The 22,394-nt window shown below is 40.0% G+C and overlaps 1 protein-coding gene across 1 annotated transcript; it reads right to left on the reverse strand.

Moving 5' to 3' along the window:
- Positions 1-21,516: 21,516 nt before the first annotated feature.
- LOC113911661 (60S ribosomal protein L31-like) lies at positions 21,517-22,154 on the reverse strand. Its single transcript, XM_027574454.2, has 2 exons — positions 22,014-22,154; positions 21,517-21,801 (listed from the first exon to the last, which is right to left on the reverse strand). The coding sequence occupies exons 1-2, from the start codon at positions 22,131-22,133 to the stop codon at positions 21,544-21,546; spliced, it is 378 nt and encodes a 125-aa protein (XP_027430255.1). The 5' UTR covers positions 22,134-22,154; the 3' UTR covers positions 21,517-21,543.
- Between the last annotated feature and the right edge of the window lie 240 nt (positions 22,155-22,394).

A 22,394-nucleotide genomic window follows, 5' to 3' on the forward strand; every position in this document is an offset into this window, starting at 1 on the left:
CAGGAAGCTTGAATGCTAAATAGAAGAGATATCCTGGAGCCCACTTCAATCTACTTGCAAGAGTTGATTGTGCGCATCTCTTCCTAACTCCTTGTTCAGGGATGCACTGGTAACTTGTCATCAGCTATGGTGGGAGTGTTCCCATATGGAAATTTGAAATTGCCACAGATCAGGGCTTTAATGGGGGGGGGGGTTGGTGGTAGGGAGGGAAGCTGGTAGTTAACAGTGATTACCATCATAACACCCTGATGTCAGGCGAAAATGTTAGTAGAGAAAAGATATTACTAAAAGTGAACATTTATTCTATTAAATACACTAAATAATGTACACAGTAAATAACATTAATGTATGTGAAAGCATTCTTAAGCATGAAGTGCTATATAAATGTAATTCTTGAAATCACTTGTTACAACATATGAGACATATAACATTTCTCCTCAGTGCAACTAAACTGGCAAAATACTGTAGAAATAATTGTGAAAAGGTGATTCTTCAGTTGTTCTGATATAACTGTTGCTGCTATTAGGCTAGAGCGATCCCAGAAGAGAGTTCAGTTATCGCTTTCTTCTTCTCTTATTTCCTTTCCCCCTACATGTCTGGTTAATGGCATTATGACTCATGTCTTCTATTTTTGCTTCTCTCATAGGTAGATATAAAATGTTTTATTGGGAGGGGTCACCACATAAACGTGTAATACTCTTTTCTGGTGGATATTGTGAGGAAAATAGACTAGTCCAATGGAAAGAAACCACAACAAAAAACCCAAGAATTTCCAGCCTGCCTGAATATTTTATTTTTTATTTTAATTATTTTATTTTTTTTAATTTTATTTGTTTATTTGACAGAGACAGCGAGGGAGGGAATACAAGCAGGGGGAGTGAGAGGGAGAAGCAGGCCTCCCACTGAGCAGGGAGCCCGATGTGGGGCTCGATCCCAGGACTCCCGGATCGTGGCCTGAGCCAAAGGCAGACGCCCAACGACTGAGCCACCCAGGCGCCCCTGCCTGAATATTTTAAAGGAACATTACAAACTTTAAAAAAACCCATCAACAATTTTTTTTTAAGTGCTATGTTATGACACCTTGTTTGACGGATGGGGGAGGTCACTTCAGTTCATTTAGCAGTTCCTAACATGCCATGACTAGTACCCAGGCCCTGGGGAATGCAATGAAGAAAACTGCCCTGAAAAGATTGATTCATACCCCCTCTCCCATTCCAGAAAGTCAGTGAGTCCTATTTGATAGCTGAGATGTTGAAAGCTCAAGAATGGTAGACAGAATCATGCCCTCCCTTCCAAAGATGTTCACATCCTAATTTCTGAAACTTGTGAACATGTTACATAGCCAAAGGACCTTTGCAGATAAGATTAAGCCAAGGATTTTGAGATGGGGAGATTATCCTGGATCATCTGGATTGGCCTAATGTAAATGACAAAGGTCCTTAAAAGAGAGGCAGGAGGGTCAGTCAGAGAAGGTGTGTTGATGGAAGCAGAGGTCTGAGTGATGGGTGATGAACCAAGGAATGAGGTAGCCTGTAGAAGCTGGAAAAAAACAAGGAAGGAGATTCTCCCCCAGGGCCTCCAGAATGAGCACAGCCTGGCCAACATCTGTTTTAGACTACTGACCTTCATTCAGAACTGCAAGATAATAAATTTGTGTTGTTTTAAGCACTAAGTTTGTGATACTTTGTTACAGCAGCAATGGGAAACAAACACACCAAGGTTCTAGGCTCTAGTCTCTCCTCCGAAGGTACCCCTTGGGCCTCCTTTTTCATAGTGCTGTTTAGTGATTCCCATGAACTATGCAGGGACAGTAATAAATGCAGCTCCAGAGAGGGATGCTGCATGTGACTTTTAATGAGCTTAAAAAACTTTTCTGCACTGATTCATTTATCCCAACAGATTTTTTTTTATTAGAAAGGATTTTATTCTAACTTAGCACACAAAAACGTTAATAGTTTCTAATATAAGAAGTCTTTTCAAATTTTATTATCTTCCTGCTAACCCGATTTTAACAAGATAAGCATTTTCCATTATAAATGAATTAGGTATTCATTATAGAAAATTGGAAATAGAGGGAAAAGGAAAAGCATCCATTTTCCCATTATCAGAGAACACCATTCAACATTTTTTCTTCCAATGTTTTATGCACAGTTTTAATATTTATTGCACTTATTTAACAACATTTTGTGTCCTGCTGTTTTTACTTAACACTATATAGATATTCACTGTATGCTTATGAACTTATTGTAACTATAATTTTTTCTGTTCTCCAATTTGGATTCTTGAATAAACCCAAACCCAGTGAGGGGTTCTTGCATGCAAATGAAAAAAAAAATCAACTCTGGCTAATGGAAACAGAAAAGAATTATATTGAAAAGGTATTTGGGTGACTTATGGAACTAATGGGCAGACTGGAGAATCAAGGGAGATGAGATGTAGCCAAGATCATGCTGCTCCAGGACACTTAAGATCGTGGTTGTGGGGCTTTTGCTTCTGACTATACCATCTTTCAAAATTGCCTCCAATACACAAAGAGGCCCAAGAAGCATTGTGCCGATTGTTGTGGTAGGAGGCTGCCTGCATAGCATAGTAACCTTGGAGAGAATATTCTGATATTGTCCTCCATAAAATTCCTTAAACAATCAGGTTTCTATATTTTTAAGGGATTTATATGCCACTTTGTGATATGTAGGTATCTTCCCAAGGTTTCTAGGATAACTTCTACTTTGATTTCCAAATCATATCAAGATATCATCCATACAGGGGACAAATATGATGTCTGGTGTAGGGATGTGATGTTCAAAAGTTTGTTTTGTACCAAACTGTGGCATGGAGCTAGAGATTTCATAAGAATCTGAGGCGGGATGGATAGTAAAAATATACTGTGTTCCTTGCCAGATTATAGCAAACTGCTCTGGACTTTTCTGCTTTTAGTGATATATATAGAGAAAGACACTTTTTAAAAATTAAAAGCTACGTACTAGATAGCCAAATCTGTGTTTATTTGCTTCAGGAAGGACAGCACATGTGGAACAGCACCTTCACGTAGAGCAACCAACTAATGAAGTGAACATGTCGTCACTACCTTAAATTCTCTAAGACCCTCATGTCTTCTGTACAGGCTAAACTGAAAGTTAAATGGAATTTTCCATGTATTTGTTCCACAAATATGTATTAAGTACCTAATGAGTGCCAGGTCTATTCTTTTTTTTTTTCTTCCTTTTTTTTAAATTATGTTATGTTAATCACCATACATTACATCATTAGTTTTTTGATGTAGTGTTCCATGATTCATTGTTTGCATATAACACCCAGAGCTCCATGCAGAACGTGCCCTCTTTAATACCCATCACCAGGCCAACCCATACCCCCACCCCCTCCCCTCTAGAACCCTCAGTTTGTTTCTCAGAGTCCATAGTCTCTCATGGTTCGTCTCCCCTCTGACTTCCCCCCCTTCATTTATCCCTTCCTACTATCTTCTTCTTTTTTTTTTTTATACATGTAATGTATTATTTGTTTCAGAGGTACCGGTCTGTGATTCAACAGTCTTACACAATTCACAGCGCTCACCATAGCACATACCCTCCCCAATGTCTGTCACCCTGAGTGCCAGGTCTATTCTAACCTCTGAGATTGGTAAGCAAACAAAACAGTTAAAGGTTCCTGCCATCATGTAGCTTATATTCTCATGAGAATCACCTCATCTGCATTTTTCTAGTTTGGAGGAAGACACTCATCCCAGAGATTTACTATTTGGGCAGAGAGGGAGGGTGCCAGGAGCTTCCAGGTAGCCCTTCCTGCTCTACTGGCGCTTTCTTTCTTCTTTCTCTCTCTCTCTTTTTTTTTTTTTTTAAGATTTTTTATTTATTTATTTTGACAGAAAGAGACACTGAGAGAGGGAACACAAGCAGGGGGAGTGGGAGAGGGAGAAGCAGGCTTCCCATGGAGCAGGGAGCCCGATGCGGGGCTCGATCCCAGGACCCTGGGATCATGACCTGAGCCGAAGGCAGATGCTTAACGACTGAGCCACCCAGGCGCCTCTCTACTGGCACTTTCTACACTTGTTTTCAACCTTGGTACCACCTTGAGGGACATTTTGAAAACTTGTGGGTGCATTTTTGATTGCTGAAGTGATTGATCAGTGCTACCAGATTTAGTGGACCAGGGCCAGTAATGTTAGTCACCCTGCCATGTGCAAGGCAGACGTCCACAAGAGAGGATTGTCCTACTCTTGCACGAATTGCAAATGGTACTCCAGGTATTCTGTAGCCTAAACTAATTACATCCTTCACAAAAATGCTAATTATGTTTGGACAATTTTGATACTCTTTGAATTTTCCAGGAGTATAAATTGAAAGTTGATTTTACTTTCTTTCTTTGGAACTTTTTAAGGCTTGCACACAATTTTTCAAAATCACAACAATGGCAGTACTGCTTCTGTCCCTTGAGTTACCAACACGACACACATATGTCGGTCTTCACTGGCAGCTGTAATATTCACAGGGATTCTATGTATGGGGCAAGCATCTGACTAATTCATTATGACTTCTAATGTAATCATGCAATTGCATAATTATAAATTAATTTCCTTTTATTTATTCTTCATATTATAGGTAGGCCATTCTGTTGTTCTGTTTAAAACTATGTGTGTAGATTGGTTATATTTATGAATTTCATTCCAGGAAAGTAAAGTAGGCTTTTAAAAATGTTTCTCAAGTTTTATTGACTTGAGATGCACCACTTCTTTGGTTCCACAAATCAAGGAGCCAGGAAGGGGATTCTGTCAGCTGATGAGTTGGCAATGGTATACCCAGGATATAGGGAAATAACCCGTGTTATTGCATTATTAATTGGGTTATTATACCCATGATATTTTGGGAGTTCCAACAGGACTACTGTGATATTTATTCAGAATTTATCTGTATTTATTGGAAGACCTACATAAGCCCCTATCTAACAGGTGAACTCCAGTGGTATTCTGGGCAGCTAAGATTCAGAAGTTAGCGTTAGCATGTCACCAAAAGTCCCCAGTGCTACAGGTCCCCTTTGAAGGCCAGGGGGAGTGTTCACAGTGAATGCTTCTATTGAGTTCTCCTCAAGGACACCCTACTTCCCCTTTAGTTAAGAAGCTCTTCCCCCATGAGGTATTGGGATTGTTGACACTTGTGGCTCAGGTTAGGTCTCTCTTCACCAGCCTGGAGACTTACCATTTATACAAATTTAAGAAGCACTTTGGTGATCTGCTCATATATTTTGGTGCTGTAGACTTCATGGTCAGTTGATCTCTGTCAAAGAGAAAAAATGCAAGTCAGCCACTCCAATTTTCACCCTGGCCCTCCTTTTGGTTTGTGGTAGCCTCTCTTGTGTCAGGTGGCTCACCAGTGCCCCTGAGTCTCTGTCATCTCAGAATCCTCCTATCCTCAGAGAATTTAAGGGGTCCATTTTGCTGCAATGTCTCCCTCAATATCCTGACCTTAGGCAAGAACCATTTATGTGCTCTTCAGAGATGCTGGCACTCTCCTCACCACATATTTCTCAAGGCCTTGGTGAATGGTATTAGGACCATTCTTGAGGGACCTAGAGGATTGGTGGTAGATGAGTTGCACATGATTAATCCATTTCATTATTTTATTTCATGAGCTGTTTGTATCTATTCCTATTTATACACCAAGTTATTTTTTTTACTTAGCATCTCAGCTTCATTTAGTGTTGCCCACTGTCATGTCTAAGTTTCAGGAAAAGCCTCCAAACACCAATTAAAACAGATTGTAACTGCTTGAATTAATATCTCAAATCTAGACTCTCTGGTGAACATACTTGTGCCGAGTATACTTGTTTGAGCACCTTCAGAATTCTTTCCACACATATTCCCCAGACTTTTCTGACTTTAAATTGTAGAGTCCAGAAATTCTTTTGGTGTAGAATCCTTTTCTACAAATGTTTGACTTTGTGATTGTATTCCCAAAACATGCTGGGATCTGACACTAGTTATAAAAGTAGTGGTAGCAAGAAGGGAGGGATAAAGAGAACTGGCTTTTTCTTGCAGAACAACTCTTTATATGAGGTTACTAGAGGGCCTTCACATATAGTAGGGACAGCTTCATCACACAAGGGTGGCAGTTGAAGGTTTAAAGTACTTCGAGTTCTCCAAATCTTCCCCATATGTACTAGTTGGCTTAGGTTGCTGTAACACAATACCATAGACTGAGTGGCTTAAGCAACAGGAATTTATTTCTTACAGTTCCGGAGGCTGGAAATCTAAGATCAAAATGCTAGCTGATTTGGTTCCCAAATGAGAGCTTTCTTCCTGGCTTGCAGACAGCTGCCTTCTTGCTGTGTCCTCACACAGCAGAGAGACAGCGAGTCCTCTGGTGTCTCTTTCTATAAGGGCACTAATGCCATCATGAAGACCCCACTCTCATGAATGGTCTAAATTTACCTCCCTAAGGCCCCATCTACAAATACCATCATACTGGGGGTTAGAACTTCAACATATGAGTGTTGGAGGGAAATGATTCAGTCCATAGTGCCATATATCCTCAGTATAATTTTCAAAGTCCAATTACTTTCCGAAATTAATGTCCTAATTTTCACATATGACACAAAATGAGCATATGAATTTAAATGGTGTGATTCAGTAATTTCTAGGATAAACATTCTCAGTTATTATTGATTTCCAACTGTCACCCGGCTTTTTGTGTCACACTTTGAATATTCAAAATTTCAGGTGTGAGTGTGTAATTGATTGAGACTGTGTTGTAGGCATGTGCCCTTAAGTCACGAGACCTTGAATTCTTTACCTCTTGGGATTTCCCCCAGATGGAAAGGATGTTCAGGTGCTGAAATCCCAATTGTTTTCTATAAACATGTTCAGATATTTTTCTTCAATGTTCTTGCTATTTTAATGACACTGATAAATAGCAAGGTTTTCCTGGTTAGATTCTCTGAAGTAAAGTTTTGAGGGTGTTGAAGTTTTTATAAAAAAATTTAGGATGTGTGGTATATACTGTCAGATTTGTTTCTAAAATTTTATACCAATTTATTCTTACTCCAGCAATGTTTGAGTTGTTCTGTTTCACTGTATCATTTTCCCCACTGACCCAAGACATTTCCTTTTCTGTCAACAGTCCATTAATTTTTTTCTTGAAAACATCGACTTTGTGTCTTTTAAAGAAATTTGGTGGGGCGCCTGGGTGGCTCAGTCAGTTAGGTGTTTGACTCTTGATTTCAGCTCAGGTCATGATCTCAGGGTCGTGAGATTGAGCCTGGAGTTGGGCTCTGTGCTGGGAGTGGAGCCTGCTGAAGATTTTTTTTCTTCTTCTCCCCCTCCCCTCCTCCTCTTCTCTCCGCCCCGCCCCAGGCATGATTTCTCTTTCTCTCTCTAAAACAAAAAAAAAAAAAAAAAAGCTTAAAGAAACTTAGCATTTCCCATGCCAAAAAAAGAGAAAAAGAAGAACAAAACAAAACGAAAACCCTCCTCAAGCCAAATAACATTCATGTAAAGTTACTCTTGGAAGAGCTACTCACAGCATCAGACCAATTTAGATATTTCTAGATTTTCCAGATTTAGCCAAGGTACACCCTTGCCATCCCTTTATGTCTTACTTGGTGCCCTTATTTTTCTTATGATGATTAAACATTCTGAAAGGTGCTTTCTTTTGGATTGCATGTTTTTTGTCTCTGAGGAGATACCTCTCTTAGCCAATACTGGGAGTACCTGCTAAGTGACTGCACTATATACAATATCATGAAAGACACAGCAATAGTTGGAAATGCTGATTGGATTCGGTAACAGGGAGACTTTTCATTTCCAGATGTTTTTTATAATCCTCTTTTCATCAAGATCTTTGTTCATCCACGTATGGTGGACTTGGCCATTTCCCTTAAACCTATGTTCAGGCTTAAACTGTCAAAGTCCTTTATAAAATCCATCAGTGAAACTCTCCAGCCCAATAGTACACTTTCCCCTCTGGAGTCATTCTCTATTATGCTTCTGCTGGTTCATTATGCCCTTCTTTTCTCCAACACATCTCCACCTGTCAACTCCACCCTTTTTAGGGCAGCTCCTCAGTGTTTCCAAGAAAATGAATAAAAGTTCTTTATGAAGCATATTTGATTATATTTTTTGTTGACTATTAACCTTTTCTTTGAAGAAATGAAACACACTTCCCACTGTGGGGGACTTTCATGCACTCTGTGTCTGACCTACGACAGTTTGTTTTGTGTACAGCAAAATGATTCAATCTTTGTATATATTGTGAAATGACCACCACAATAAATCTAGTTAACAACTGCCACCATACTTCGTTACACAGTTTTTCTCTTGTGATGAAAACTTTGAAGGTTTACTCTCTTAGCAACTTTCAAACATGCAATACAGTATTATCGTCTCTAGTTCCCATGCTGTATATTACATCCTCATGACTTTTATAACTGGACCTTTTGTTTCCCTTCATCCATTTTGCCCACACCCCACCTCCCACATCTGGCAACCACCAAGAAATAAGTGTTGGTGTGGATGTGGAGCAAAGGGAACCCTTGTGCACCGTTGGTGGGAATGTATACTGGTGCAGCCACTTTAGAAGACCGTATGGAGGTTCCCCCCCAAAATTAAAAAAGAATTGCTATATGATCCAGTAATCCACTTCTGGGTATTTATCTGAAGAAAATGGAATGAAATGAAAATGAAAACACTAACTTGAGGGGTGCCTGGGTGGCTCAGTCGTTAAGCGTCTGTCTTCGGCTCTAGTCATGATCCCGGGGTCCTGGGATCGAGCCCCGCACTGGGCTCCCTGCTCAGCAGGAAGCCTGCTTCTCCCTCTCCCACCCCCTCTGCTTGTGTTCCCTCTCTCACTGTGTCTCTCTCTGTCAAATAAATAAAATCTTAAAAAAAAAAAGAACACACTAACTTGAAAAGATATACACACCCCCATATTGATTGCAGCGTTATTTATAATAGCCAAGACACGGAAGCAACGTAAGTGTTCACCAGTGGATGAATGGATAAAGAAAATGTGGACTATATAAGTATGCCAGACAAAGACAAATACTGTTTGATCTCATTTTTCTCTTATTCTGTATTGAAAGTTTTTCTGAATATATAATTGAAAGCTGAAAATACTGTTTTCTCAGAATTTGAGAAAATGTTTGATGGCAAGAATTTCCTGGGCAAGGTCTTTCTTTCTAAACCTGGAAATGTAACTGGAGAGATAGAAAGTTTGAATCAGAATCTCTTGGTACGAAAACATAGAATCTGTATTTTTAATAAGAATTCCATATTTTTATTATTTTTTGTTTTGTCTTTAGCCAAAACTACTTCACTCTATATTTTACTTTTCTGGACTTATTTTCACAGTTCCATTTCATGGAAAAAATAGTTGGTTTATTGTTTTAACAAACATTTCTTCACTGAGAATCAACTTTGAATTATACCCTGATACAAAGAAGAGCCAAGGTCCCTACTTGCAAGGAACGAACACTCAGAAGGGAGAGACAGACAAGTAAACAATCAATTGCATGTAGCTTGAGAAGGACTGTATTAGAGGAGGTCACCCAGGAGGGGTGTCAGTTCAGCCTGGGGATTAGGTGGGTCTTCCTGCAAGGAGGAACACCTGCACAGGCAAAGACTGAGGGCACCAGTGTCTGTGGTTTCTGCTCTGTGTGCACATGCATGCCTCTCTCTCTTTGTGCTAATCTGACTTTAGCTGTTTTCTCTCTACTATTTTCAATTCTACTAGTTAAATATCATTTGTTTCTTGCATCCCTCACCATCTCCTTTTACCCTCCCCATTGATTTGTTTATTTGCTTATATATTATTTATTTTAATTAAATTTCTTGTAGATGTGGGCCAGAAGTGTTTATTGCAGAAATTTGTCCAAGGTTCCAATTGGGCAGCCCCAGTGGGGTTGGGCTTAGCCCCCCTTCATCTTTTTAATTAAACCATTCTGAGGTGCCAAACCTCTTATCTCCATTGGTCTTGACCTGCCAGATTTCTTGTCACAACCACTTACTCCTTCTGCCTCTATTTCCTATGCTGCTCCTTTGTTCTTGTATAACGTGGACTAGAAAATGGATTTGTTCCTTCAGGATCCCTGCATTCCCACAGCCTGTGCTGTGGGCCCATCAGTGACTGAGAGACTATTTCTAACATTGAATGAGGAGGTATGATGTGTCCAAGACATGCACACTGATTTCTCTCCACTCCCTACTCAGGAGACTCAGGAGCAGGTGGTTTGCCACAGTTCTGACATCAAGTTCTCCCTAACTACATGCTGCCTCATTTGGATGAGTGAAGGTTGGATACTGCCAGCCCTCTGGAAAGACTTAAAAGACTTTGTTCATAAAGTATCTCTGGATTGAGTCTCTTGGAGCACTTAAGGTGACAGTACTTTGGGTTCGTTTTTGAGTCAGTTGCTGCCTTCTCCAGGGTGTTCTTAGCCCAGTGACAAATTATCGACTGACTGGGCCTCTTTGTTCCTTCTTTTTCTTTTAGAAACTGTATACATCTCAATTTTCTTCATATTATCTTACTTTAAGGCGGGCTTCAAGGTGGGGCAAATGTAAGATATTGAAACATTGAATACTTGGGAGGATTTGAGCTAAGGGAAGATCCAAATACGGTCAGGAAGGGGCCTTCACTAGTGTGCTGGGAATCTGTATAGCACACCTCTTCCAGACCACTTTGCAGCCTCTTAGCCATGTTTCAGTGACTGGTTCTGTGCATCATTCAGGTAGCTTCTCACAGGTGTCATCTGTTAACACCTCACCTCAGGTGCTAACATCTAAGTTCCTTCTTGCTCCTGAGCTTTTCTAGTGCCAAAACCATGTGCATCCTGAAAGTGCATCTGTGGAGTCATCCTTGACCACTGGAAACAGAAGCCAATGGATAAAGTACATCGGCCTCTCTTTTGTTTCCTGGGTGAACAGTTCTGACATTTCCTAAGGCTGCTCAGAAGGTTACAGCAGGATCAACCACAAGTCATATATAGCAGGGGCAAACTGTAATGCATCTTTGTATTATTCTTTCCTCTTTCTCTGTTTCACTCTCATTGATCCCTCACTGCTGTTCCATGAATCTTATTCCGTAAAGAAACTACCTGTGCTTAAGACTTTAGATTAGTCTTTGCTTTCAGGGGAAACTCAAACAGTGACGTCAGGATTGAGGGGCAGAAATCCAGCTCACACTGTTCACCAAAACTTAGGGCTTGTTGCAGGGCTTCATTTGTCCAAAGGAAGGAACAGTCTTTTCCTTCTACAAAAGTGTTATCTGCTTGCCAATCCCTGCATGAGGTTCTGCATCTTTCTAGAGGAGGGAGCCTATTCTAATTTGTCTGCTGAGAGGGGGGAGCCTTTAAAGATTTATAGGCTAGTACTGGCTCTCATTTCAAATCAGGTTATCAGATGAAGTGATTGGCCAAGATTCAGTTCACACTAAGAATCCAAAAGTATTTTTCAGATGTTGGGCAAGGGTTGGGGTGGGCAGAGGGAAGAAGGGAGACTGAGATGGATAGTGACTGAAAGAGATGGTGGTGGAGAAGGAGGAGGGTAGGGTGGCTAATGTACTAATGATGGACCTAGTTGACATACCTACTCATGAGCCTGGCTTCATTCTCAGGTCATTTTTATAATTCCACATGGGCTGAGCTTTCTAATGGGTGTAAAAATGCTCCGGAATGCTCAAACACACTGATTGACATTTTTATCGTTCCTTCTCTACCAAGGCTTCCTAACTGGGTCCTTAAATTGTACCCCAAATTTAGAGAGTATGGAATTATGTGCATTATTTTTTGAGGGACGTCTTTAACATCAATAAAATTCTCAAGACGATCCAAGACCAGAGTAGGTAAGGGACCTGGCCTCCTCCCTCTGAGTCTCTGCAGTCTAGACACATGTATGTTTTATTCCACTGCCTGTATCTCAGCATGCCCTGTGGCCCCTGGAGCTCTGACTGATGCGCTCCCATGGCCCAAACACCCTCCTGGCTCTCAAGAACACCAGTTCACATGAGTAAAGTGGGTAAGGTGATTCTTCCCTTTCTACTAAATTGGTCTTCAAAAATTTTTGCTTGCATTTTTCCAAAAGGAATTTGGAAAATTTTTGCAACTTCACATCTAAAAATGGATATATAAAATTTTTATCAATTTAAAATAGTTGCAGAAGATGTATAATCTGGCATATTGTATACACCTTAAATATATTTGAATCAAAACTTTAGAGCTGCTAAGCTCTTTCAGTAGATTCAAATGTCTGACATATCATTTAATTAGTGAAGTCAGTCCTTGCAGTTGAACTTTTCAGCCAGATCAAAGTTATTTTCAACAAGAAAAAAATGTTAGACTTTAATTCTTGAAAAATTCAAATCAATACATTACCACATTCCTGTGATAACCTTTTTAGTTCTGAATTAAAATTCTTAGGTTGGTAAGTTTATGGGAGTAATCAAGGAAGTACGTGGGGGAGAGAGACAGAGATTTGCTACAGGTTAAAAAAGTTTTAGCTCTGGTCATTATTCCTTCCTGTACTCTCTGCTCTCCCTCAGAGGCATTCCATTTGTCCTCTGGTGTGCTTCGTAGGTGGTGTTACACCCCAGGGCAATTGACCACAGCAAAATGAAGTGTGGGGAAGAAGTGTTTTCTTTTGTCAAGCGGGGAGAAGGGTTGTTGTGAAGGGAAGAAGGTAAAAAGAAAATGGTCCGAAGGAGAAGCGTTCTCAAGCATGTCAATTAAAACATGTTTTATTTTGAAGTAATTTTAGATGTATAGCCGAGTGGCCGTTGTCCAGAGAGGCTCCCTGTGCCCTTCACCCTGCATAAGAATGCTGAGCTCTCTTCCTAGCCGTGCCTGTAGCTGCAGAGTCCTGTCTCACTGTGGCCTTCAGATCTGCCTTGAAGGGAGAAGGCTAGAGGATCTGTAAGTCCTGCCAGGAAACTAGGGCATCCTTGTTCGCAGCACAGAATGGGTGGCTTGTGGCCTGCCGCTGTTTTGGACCCAGTCAGACAAGCAAATCTCCTCCTCATAGAAGCACATCTTGAAGTTAATAGCCTGGATCCATCCTAAGCCAGTAACTGACCTCTAAGCACCTACTGTGACGCGCTACTGCTACCTTTCTTTTTTTTTTTTTTTAAAGATTTTTTAAATTTATTTGAGAGAGACACAGCAAGACAGGGAACACAAGCAGGGGAAGTGGGAGAGAGAGAAGCAGGCTTCCCGCTGAGCAGGGAGCCCGATGCGGGGCTCGATCCCAGGACTCCAGGATCATGTCCTGAGCCGAAGGCAGATGCCCAATGACTGAGCCACCCAGGCGCCCGCACTACTGCTACCTTGAGAGCAGATTACTACTCTGTAAACCAGCCACCACCAAAAAGGGAGCAAAGGAAAGGAAGGATCGCTTTAGCTATTGGGCATATTGGGTAATACTAAATCTTTCCTTAAGCCACTTAATCTCAGAGCAAGCATACCATTAAGGTTAAACCTTATGTAATTTCTCATTTTACTATCACCTTCACTCTAATTCCTGGCTTCTTGTCTCTTAGAGTAAATGGTTTCTACAAGTTTATAAGCATTATTACAACTTTTTAAAACATATTTTATTTTTTTATTTATTTGAGAGAGAGCAAGAATGAGGGAAGGGGCAGAGGGAGAGAGAGAATCTCAGGCCAACTCTTTGCTGAGTGAGGGTGGGGCCAAAACTGAGAGTTGGTCGCTTAACCGACTGAGCCACCCCAGGCACCCCAGCATTATTATTTCTGATGAAAATAAAGGTGTTTCTTTCTTCAAAACAACAACAAACAAATCTTGCTTCTGCTGATGTTAACAGCTCACACAACCATGGTGTATTTATCAAACCTGAGAAATTAACATTGGTATTGACATTATAGGTTGGTACACATTTCACCAGTTTTTCCTTGTGTCTTCTTAAACTCTTCAGTCTGTGATGGTGTTTTGGTGTTTTCTTGTCTTTCATGACCTTGACACTTTTGAAGCACACTTGTCAGGTATTTTGTAGAATGTTTGTCAGTTTGGGTCTGTCTGATGTTTTCTCATGGTTATACGAGGGTTATGCATTTTTAGGAAGAACATCCCAGAGGTGAAATGCTCTCATTGCATTATATCAGGGGTGCATGATATCAACATGACTTATTATGGGTGATGTTAATCTTGATCACTTGGATAAGTGGTGTATGCCAATTTCTCCACAGAAAAGTTATTCTTTTTCCCTTTCCATTTTTTATTTGATGGAATCACTAAGTATAGCTCACACTCAAGGGGAGAGAAATTAAGCTCCACTTCCTGGAGGGAGGAATATCAGAGAATGTGGATATATGTTAAAACCACCACAGTAATTACTACATATTTTGGGAGAGATTCTTTGAGGCTATTCAACAATCCTGTTTCTCATTAAAGTTGGCCCACTAATTTTAGCATGCATCAGTGGATCTTATCCACAGTGATTATTGCTGTGGCATTCTGATGGTGATTTTCTCTTTCACTCATTTCTTCTTGGCTTTACTCATATCCAAGCAACTATATAAGGAAAACTTGTCCTTCTCCATTTATTTATTTATTCAGTCATTTGTTTATGTCACGACAGAGTCATGGATATTTAATTTTATTCTTTGGATGATAAACCGATACTATTGTTGTGTATTTTGTTGCTTAATTTCTAGCTAAGCAAGTAAGTTTTAGGAAAGAATATAAGTGGAAGTTGAAGACCTAAAAATGGATTTCCTTAAAGCTATCTATATCCACATATGCTATGGAAGTTCTTATGTGTTGAACATTATTATAAGGCTTAAAGAAATAATGTGTCTAGTGCAGTCTAAATACCTGAGACATGGGGTGCCTGGGTGGCTCAGTCGTTAGGCGTCTGTCTTTAGCTCAGGTCATGATCCCAGGGTCCTGGGATCGAGCCCCACATCAGGCTCCCTGCTCAGCGGGAAGCCTGCTTCTCCCTCTCCCACTCCCCCTACTTGTGTTCCCTCTCTCGGTGTCTCTCTCTGTCAAATAAATTAAAAAAAAAATCTAAAAAATAAATAAATACCTGAGACATAAGGTTTATGAGATGCTAAAGCAGAGACTATATGCTTACAAGCTATGTTATATGTGATAGCTACCGTGCTTTAGTAGAAATAAGAACAATAGCAGATCAAAGCTGGCAAAGAAAAATGAAGCCCGCTAACTAAATGCTACGAATTAACCCCATTTGTTTGTTCATAAGATTCCTTAAAGCTAATCGAGCTCAACTCTGTAATTAATTAAGTGGCATTTCACTCCATGAATGCGTGCTCTGAACCTTTTAGCCTCTGTTGCAGGGGCTTAGGTAGTTATTAAAATCTCTGCATCTTTGCCTGGTATCTTCATGGTTCCTCTCTTCCAAATTTGTTGCATTAGCAATTTCCTGCTTCACTGCTCTTCCCTCTAAAACAAGCTGTAATGTCTCATGGTCTTACAGCAGAGTTGAGTAACGGTACTTCCATTTCTCTTTATAAAAATTGGCCTTTTTTTTTTTTGCCTGGTGCCTGCCTTAGCACGGTCATTCAGGCTTTGAGGATATTTAAATGGGAGCAAAGGAATCCAAGAAAACCACCCCATCAGGCGATGATAGCTCAGCTTCCCTGTAATTTCTCTTGACACTGCACTGCCTACACATGCCCCTGATCTACACTATGGGAAATGTCTAAGATTGGTGGCTGAGACTGAGTAGACACGTAAAGAAACTGAGGGAGCATTTTGGCTATGCTTAGCTTTCACCCTGAATACTGGGGGCTTTAGGAAAATGTCAGCCTTGAAGGTGGGTATTATTGCCACTTTTTTCTTTTTTAAATTGTTGCAGCATTCCTCATTGAAAGAAGACATTGCCTGAACTTCTCAGAAAGGGATAAGATAATTAAATTTTTACCCAGTATAGAACACAGGCTGAACAGGTTTCCTTTGAATGAGATTTGGATTAATGTGTTCAGTAAGTGCATACCTTGCCTAACATCACCAAATTGACATGTGTACACCTATTTAAGTAATTTCCAACATTTTTGAATATGAAGAAATGTTTTTAACATCCCCTAATCTCTTAAGTCTTCATAATAGCAGTTGTATTTTTAGGCTCTTTTGAGAAAACACTTGAATACAAAGTTATTATGAATTTAGCAATGTTCTGAAATAAATTTGTATTTTTCACCAAATATATGCATACTTTGGTAAAATAGTCATCTGTGTTTATATGACACATAATATTTATTCAATCTATAAATAACTCTTGGTTCACATACTGATTCTGGGACTCCTCACGATAAGCTTGGGGTCAGGATCAGAGCATGATAGTCCAGCAACTACAGTTAAAAACAAAAGTTGATTTATTTAACCGATACTACCAAGAGTTCTTACTTAATTAAGGATGGTAAGCAAAACAAGATTAAGCCTGAAGGACAGAAGCATATTCTCTCAGAAAATTTACTGATAAGAACAATACGTTACAATATCAAGTGACACACACTTTTTCAATGTTTAATCAGAATCCTATCAGAGAGCTTAACTCTTTTTGGAATCACTTGGTACCTGGAAGTAGGGGTTGAGTAAATTAAATTGTATTTGGTCATGATAAGAACAAGACTCATATGGCCATTTATAGAGATCGCTCTGAAACAATAATATTAAAATGTGACAGTGAAACAACCACTCTGATAATATTAGAATTAAATTAGTACAATTTCCTATGATAGCAATTTGGCAAAATGCATTGAAAACTTAAACACTTTGACCCAGTAGTTCTATCTCTTGGAGATATGAAATGAATTTCAGGGTTTTTTTATGTTGATAAGGAACATAAAACTTGTCTCCACTTCCAACAATAGAGACATAGTTAAGCCGATAATGATCTATTGACTGGATGCAACATTAAGTCGTCATTAAAATTATATTTACAAAGTATACATTAGGTATAGAAACACAAAAGTGTTATTTAAGAAGAAAACAGTGTACCAAACTATACATATAATAGGACTATATAAATAAAATTTCCCAGGTTTTTATAATAAACCTGGACGTCTTTTATAATGAAAACTCAGTATGTTTGTTTATTTTCAAACTATATATTACAAACTAGTTTTCCCCTTTTTTATAATATTGGAAGCAATATGTAAAGTAGCAAGATCATTTGCTTTCTAAACAGACAGAGTTGGATTAACATTCCAGTTCCTGGCTTGGTAGATGTTATGTGACCTTGGGCAAGTAATTTAAAAGCTCTAATTTTAGTCTCCTTATTTATATATTGTATTGTTATGAAGACAAGATATAAATATACATGTGTAAAGTGTGATGTAATGTAAAAAATGGTAGCTATTTGGGTTAAAAATTCAGAAACTGCTATGTGTGCGTGTGTGTGTGCGGGAATTGAACAAATGAAGAAGAAATGAATGGTGAATGATGGGAGGCAGGTTTCTTACTGTTGAAGAGGGAAGTTACAGATAAACAGGGAGGGGGCATGGGAAGCTAGAAAGAACTGGATCAGAGACAGAATCATCAGTATGAAATCTTGTTTAACTTAAGATAGATAAATATGGATAGATACAGAAATAACTATAGCTATGTATAACCCATACAGTTATTTATTTTTCTAGTTTTGTCTGCTGAGAGGGCATAGAAGCAGTAACACCCCAGGAGCAACACACATACTCAGAACATAGATCTTGTTTATTATACTATATTTTTCTAATAAAAAGGAGTCAGGGCTCTGTGGAGGGATGGCTGATTCTAGCATCAGGATAGGGAAAAGAGAAAATGAGCCTGGACACAGTGACTTCCATCTCATCAAAGAAGGAATTAAACCCATGTGGGAGGATGATGCAAATAAAAATGGTGGCAAGTGGATTATTCGGCTGTGGAAAGTCTTGGCATCCTGTTGCTGGGAGAACCTTATCCTGGCCATGTCGGGGGAAGAGTTTCTGGTTGGGGAGATCTGTGGAGCTGTGGTCTCTGTCTGGTTTCAGGAGGACATTATTTCAATATAGAGTAAGACTGCCAGTGACCACGCAACCACAGCCCAAATCCGAGATACACTTTGGCAAGTGCTTAACCTACCTCCTAACACCATTATGGAGTACAAAAACCCACACCGACAGCATCTAAATGCCAGGCAGGCTGAGCCCCCAAAGGCTCCTTTTTCAAAACCTCTGGAAGCCACAGGTGAATGTGCCATGACCCTCTCCCTCTCTGGATGGCACCATCATTGAAGCTGGCATCATTGGAGTCTCTTGTTCTCTTGGTGTGCTACCTGGAAGATCCTTCTGTCCTGGACAAGAGGAATTGGAAGAGCATTTTATGTTTTAAAAACAGGCTGACATGCAGCAGCTACAACAACAGCTGAGATCACTTAATAAATGGTGCTAAACAGGAAAAAAAAAAAAAACAATAGAAAATGAGCCTGGAGCATCTCGTAGTGTCAGAAAGTAAGAAATTCTCAAAAAACAAAGAGATAAGACCATGTGTAAGTAACACAGGCGCCAACCTGAAAGAGTTCTCCCATGGCCAAAGCTGGAAGAGTTTGAGCAACAAAATGAGTAATGGTAATACTGGATTTTCATCTGATGAGTAAAATAAATATTTATGAGTCCATACTGATATAAATGATCGAATGAATAAACAAATAGGGAGAAGAGACACATCTTTACAAAAGAACTCCAAATAATTTATGTAGATATTACCTCCTCCAGGAGGTGGAGCTCAATTGCTCCCACCCCTGAGTGTGGGCTGTGCATTGACGTGTTTTCAAAGAGTTGTGTACGGGAAGAGGAGGAAAGTGTAACTTTACAGTGGAGAAATCTGACAAACACTGGTACAGCCAGGTGATCAATGTTAGTATCAGTAGTCATAAGTCATGTTGATGACATGTGCTTGATATAATGTGATTAAACATGACACTTTACCTCCATGGGTCTTTTTCTCCCAAACCCATAACCACAGTCGATTTATGAAGAAAACAGACAAATTTAAATAGAAGGACATTTTATAATATACCTCAAAATATATCCTCAAAATTGCCAAGGTCACCAAAAACAAGTGAAATCTGAGAAACTATTAGAGTCAAGAAGTGCCTAAGGACGCATGACAACTAAATATCACCTGGTATCCTGAATGGGATCCTGGAACAGAAAAAGGACGCTAGTGGAGAAGCTAGAGAAATCTGAACAAAGTGTGTTTAGGTCATAGGAACACACCAATGTCTTTAGTTGTGACAAATGTACTGTAACAATGTATCTTGGCTGCACCCTAGCAGGGGGTCATAAAGTGCCTTCTTGAACCTTCGAATGCACAGATGGAGGAAGCCTGTTCTAGCTTTGGTCAGCTTTGAAGGTTAGATTATTCACTCTTCATTCTGATTCATCCATTCAATGAAGGCCCCATGCTAGGGCATTAAAGTACATTGGTGAAGAAAATGAATGTGGTCTCCCCTTTCCAGGGTTGACAGGAAAGTGCATCCCTGCAATGAGCAGACATCTATTTCCATGTAATATTTACTTACTGATCCTAGTTGTACCAGTTTTGGTGCCACAATGTATATAGAAAATCTCTCTTGCTTAAAATAATTTTCAAATTTAGGAAAGCAATGACCATACCTCCTCTGGGCTTCCTCTAGGCAAAAATACCCTCTTTCCCTTCAATATTTCCTCAAAGATATATCTTTGGTTTCTCTTTAAATTCTGTTTGTCTTTCAGTCTTTCCATGTTCTCGGGGGATAGAGTTCAGAATAATTTTAACCACTACTCTTTACCTGTTCTTCTCACGGCATGACATACTTTCTTGGACTGGTTTTTTTTTTTTTTTTATAAACCCCACAGTTGATAATATTACCTTATGTTACCAATGAGAAACTGATATAGTAGTCAAGGACGTTAATTCATTCTGCAAATGTTTAAGGAACTACTTTGTATCAGGCCTTCCTCAAAGGGATGGAGATAAAATAGTGAATAAGGCAGATTATGTCCTCGCCTAAATGGAGTTTATTATTTGAGAGCAGGAGTTAACAAACTGTCACCCATGGGCCAAACTCAGCACCTGCCACCTGTTTTTGTAAATAAAGTTCTATTGGAACACAGCCACACCCATTCGTTTACAATTGTCAGTGGCTCCTTTCCAACTTCTCAATAGCAGAGTTGAGAAGTTGTGACAGAGACCCATATGACCCACAACTCCAAAAATATTTACTAATTGGCCCCTTAACGAAAGTTTGCTCACCCATGTCCTAGAAGTTTGAGCATATGGGGAATGGCGGTTGGGCATTGAAGGAGATAGAGAAAAGTGAATTACAGAATTCTGTATGTCAGATGGTGATGGATGCAGTGCAGAACGACGAAGCAGTAACAGGAGACGGGGAGTGCGGGAGTGGGGTATGCAGGTGTATGTGGTGTGATTTAGGATGGAGAGGGGGGACTCTCCGAAATGGTGACCTGGGAATAGACTGGGAACTGCAAAGACCCTGAGGCTCGGGAGAGTGTCCCTAAGTTTGAGAAGAGAATCTGAGGGAGGAGATGAGGTCCAAGAAGACCAGGGTCTGAGAGGCAGTGGTGCTGGGTCTGCATGGCTTGGGGCCATTTTACTTCATTGGTTTTCCTGCTGGCTGATGTGAGAAGTCATGAGAAGTTTGGGGAGTGAGGTGATAGAACCTTCAGTGCTGCTCCGGCGGCTGCACTGAGGACAGACGGAGGAAGGGCAAGGGCAGAAGCAGTCACTGGGCTACTGCAGGGATGCAGGCAGCAGGTAGAGATGGCTCAGACTAGTCACCTAAGGAGTGAATGACGGAGCAGAAACTGTAACCTCAGATCTGCTTCACTGCAGAGCCCATGCCTGTCAAGCATGGATTTTAATCACAGAACTTGATACTTTAAGACTGGGTCATGCAAGGCAGCACTTACCTGCAAAAGATCTTACTTCCTTGTGGATTTTCTATGTCCTGTCAGGAGAGTTGGGTAACTCTAAGAGATAAATCTGTAATAGTAAGATAATTGGAAGAGCTGGTTAAATCCTGTGGACAGTGCTCATTAGCTCTTTGAGTCAGAGCAGGGACACTCTTGAACATCTAATTAAAGCTGTGGAACACACTTTTCAGAAACAAAAAGGGGGTCATATATATAAATAACACAATATTTTGCATACATTTTTAGGGTGTTTACAACCTCTGCCTCTAGGATTTAAAACTGAGGACTGATTCTTTTGAGGTTATCTAAATCAGAGTTCTGACTTTAAAATTGAGAATTTGAGCTTCAGCAAGAAAGGAAGATGGCACCTCACTGAGCAAGTGGGGAGATATTAGGCACATGTGAATTTTAGGACATACTTCAAATCACACAGAGCAAGTCATCTATACGAAGGAGTATTTGCACCTGGATGTATCTCCTAATGTATTGAAATAAAATGATATATTTACTAATTATTTTCAAAACAAATTTATTAATGTTAGAAAATATTGTAAAATTACTTTTGTATAAAAATCAAATGTCTCTGTTGAAATTTTTTTTTTTTTGCAGTTTTATACCTTTATTTGACAATCAGCGATTAGTTCTCATCCACATTAACTGTCTGTAGATTTTTGAAAGTGGTGACAGGTACATAGGTAACCAGTGTGTAGAACTGGTTTGGTGAATCTTCATCCTCATTACGTTTTCTGGACAACCGCACATGGATACGGTATGGAACATTCCTTATTCCTTTGGCCCAGACAGCTTTGTTGAGCCTGGTGTCAATGCACACATCTGGAGTTCCCATCTCCTTCATGGCAAATTTCCGGATGGCTTTGAGTGCCCGAGGGGCACGCTTCTTTTTTTTTTTTTTAAGATTTTATTTATTTATTTGAGAGAGAGAGAATGAGAGACAGAGAGCACGAGAGGGAAGAGGGTCAGAGGGAGAAGCAGACTCCCCGCTGAGCAGGGAGCCCGATGTGGGACTCGATCCCGGGACTCCAGGATCATGACCTGAGCCGAAGGCAGTCACTTAACCAACTGAGCCACCCAGGCGCCCAGAGGGGCACGCTTCTTGAAACCCACTCCATGGATGCGCTTGTGAATGTTGATGGTGTATTCTCTGGTCACTACTTCGTTGATGGCAGAACGGCCCTTCTTCTCGTCACCCTTCTTCGCGGGAGCCATTCTGCTGGGCCCTGGTTGGAAAGGAAGCTCTGTTGAAATATTTTTAAAATACTGAGTACAAGGTGATGTCATAGCTCCTCTTAAGCATCAAATGCCTTTGTTACATTTCTGCTCCAATTCATATTTTGTAAACGAAGAAACTGAAATTGTTATATAGGGAATCTAGATTCCGCTCCATTCACTGACTTGGTTGGAAATGGCTAGTCAGGCCTAAATGATGAACTTTCTCCTTCTTCCTTTATTACCTGACTGGAGTTGCAC

This window comes from Zalophus californianus, chromosome 12, assembly GCF_009762305.2.
Source record: "Zalophus californianus isolate mZalCal1 chromosome 12, mZalCal1.pri.v2, whole genome shotgun sequence".
Classification (NCBI taxonomy): domain Eukaryota; kingdom Metazoa; phylum Chordata; class Mammalia; order Carnivora; family Otariidae; genus Zalophus; species Zalophus californianus.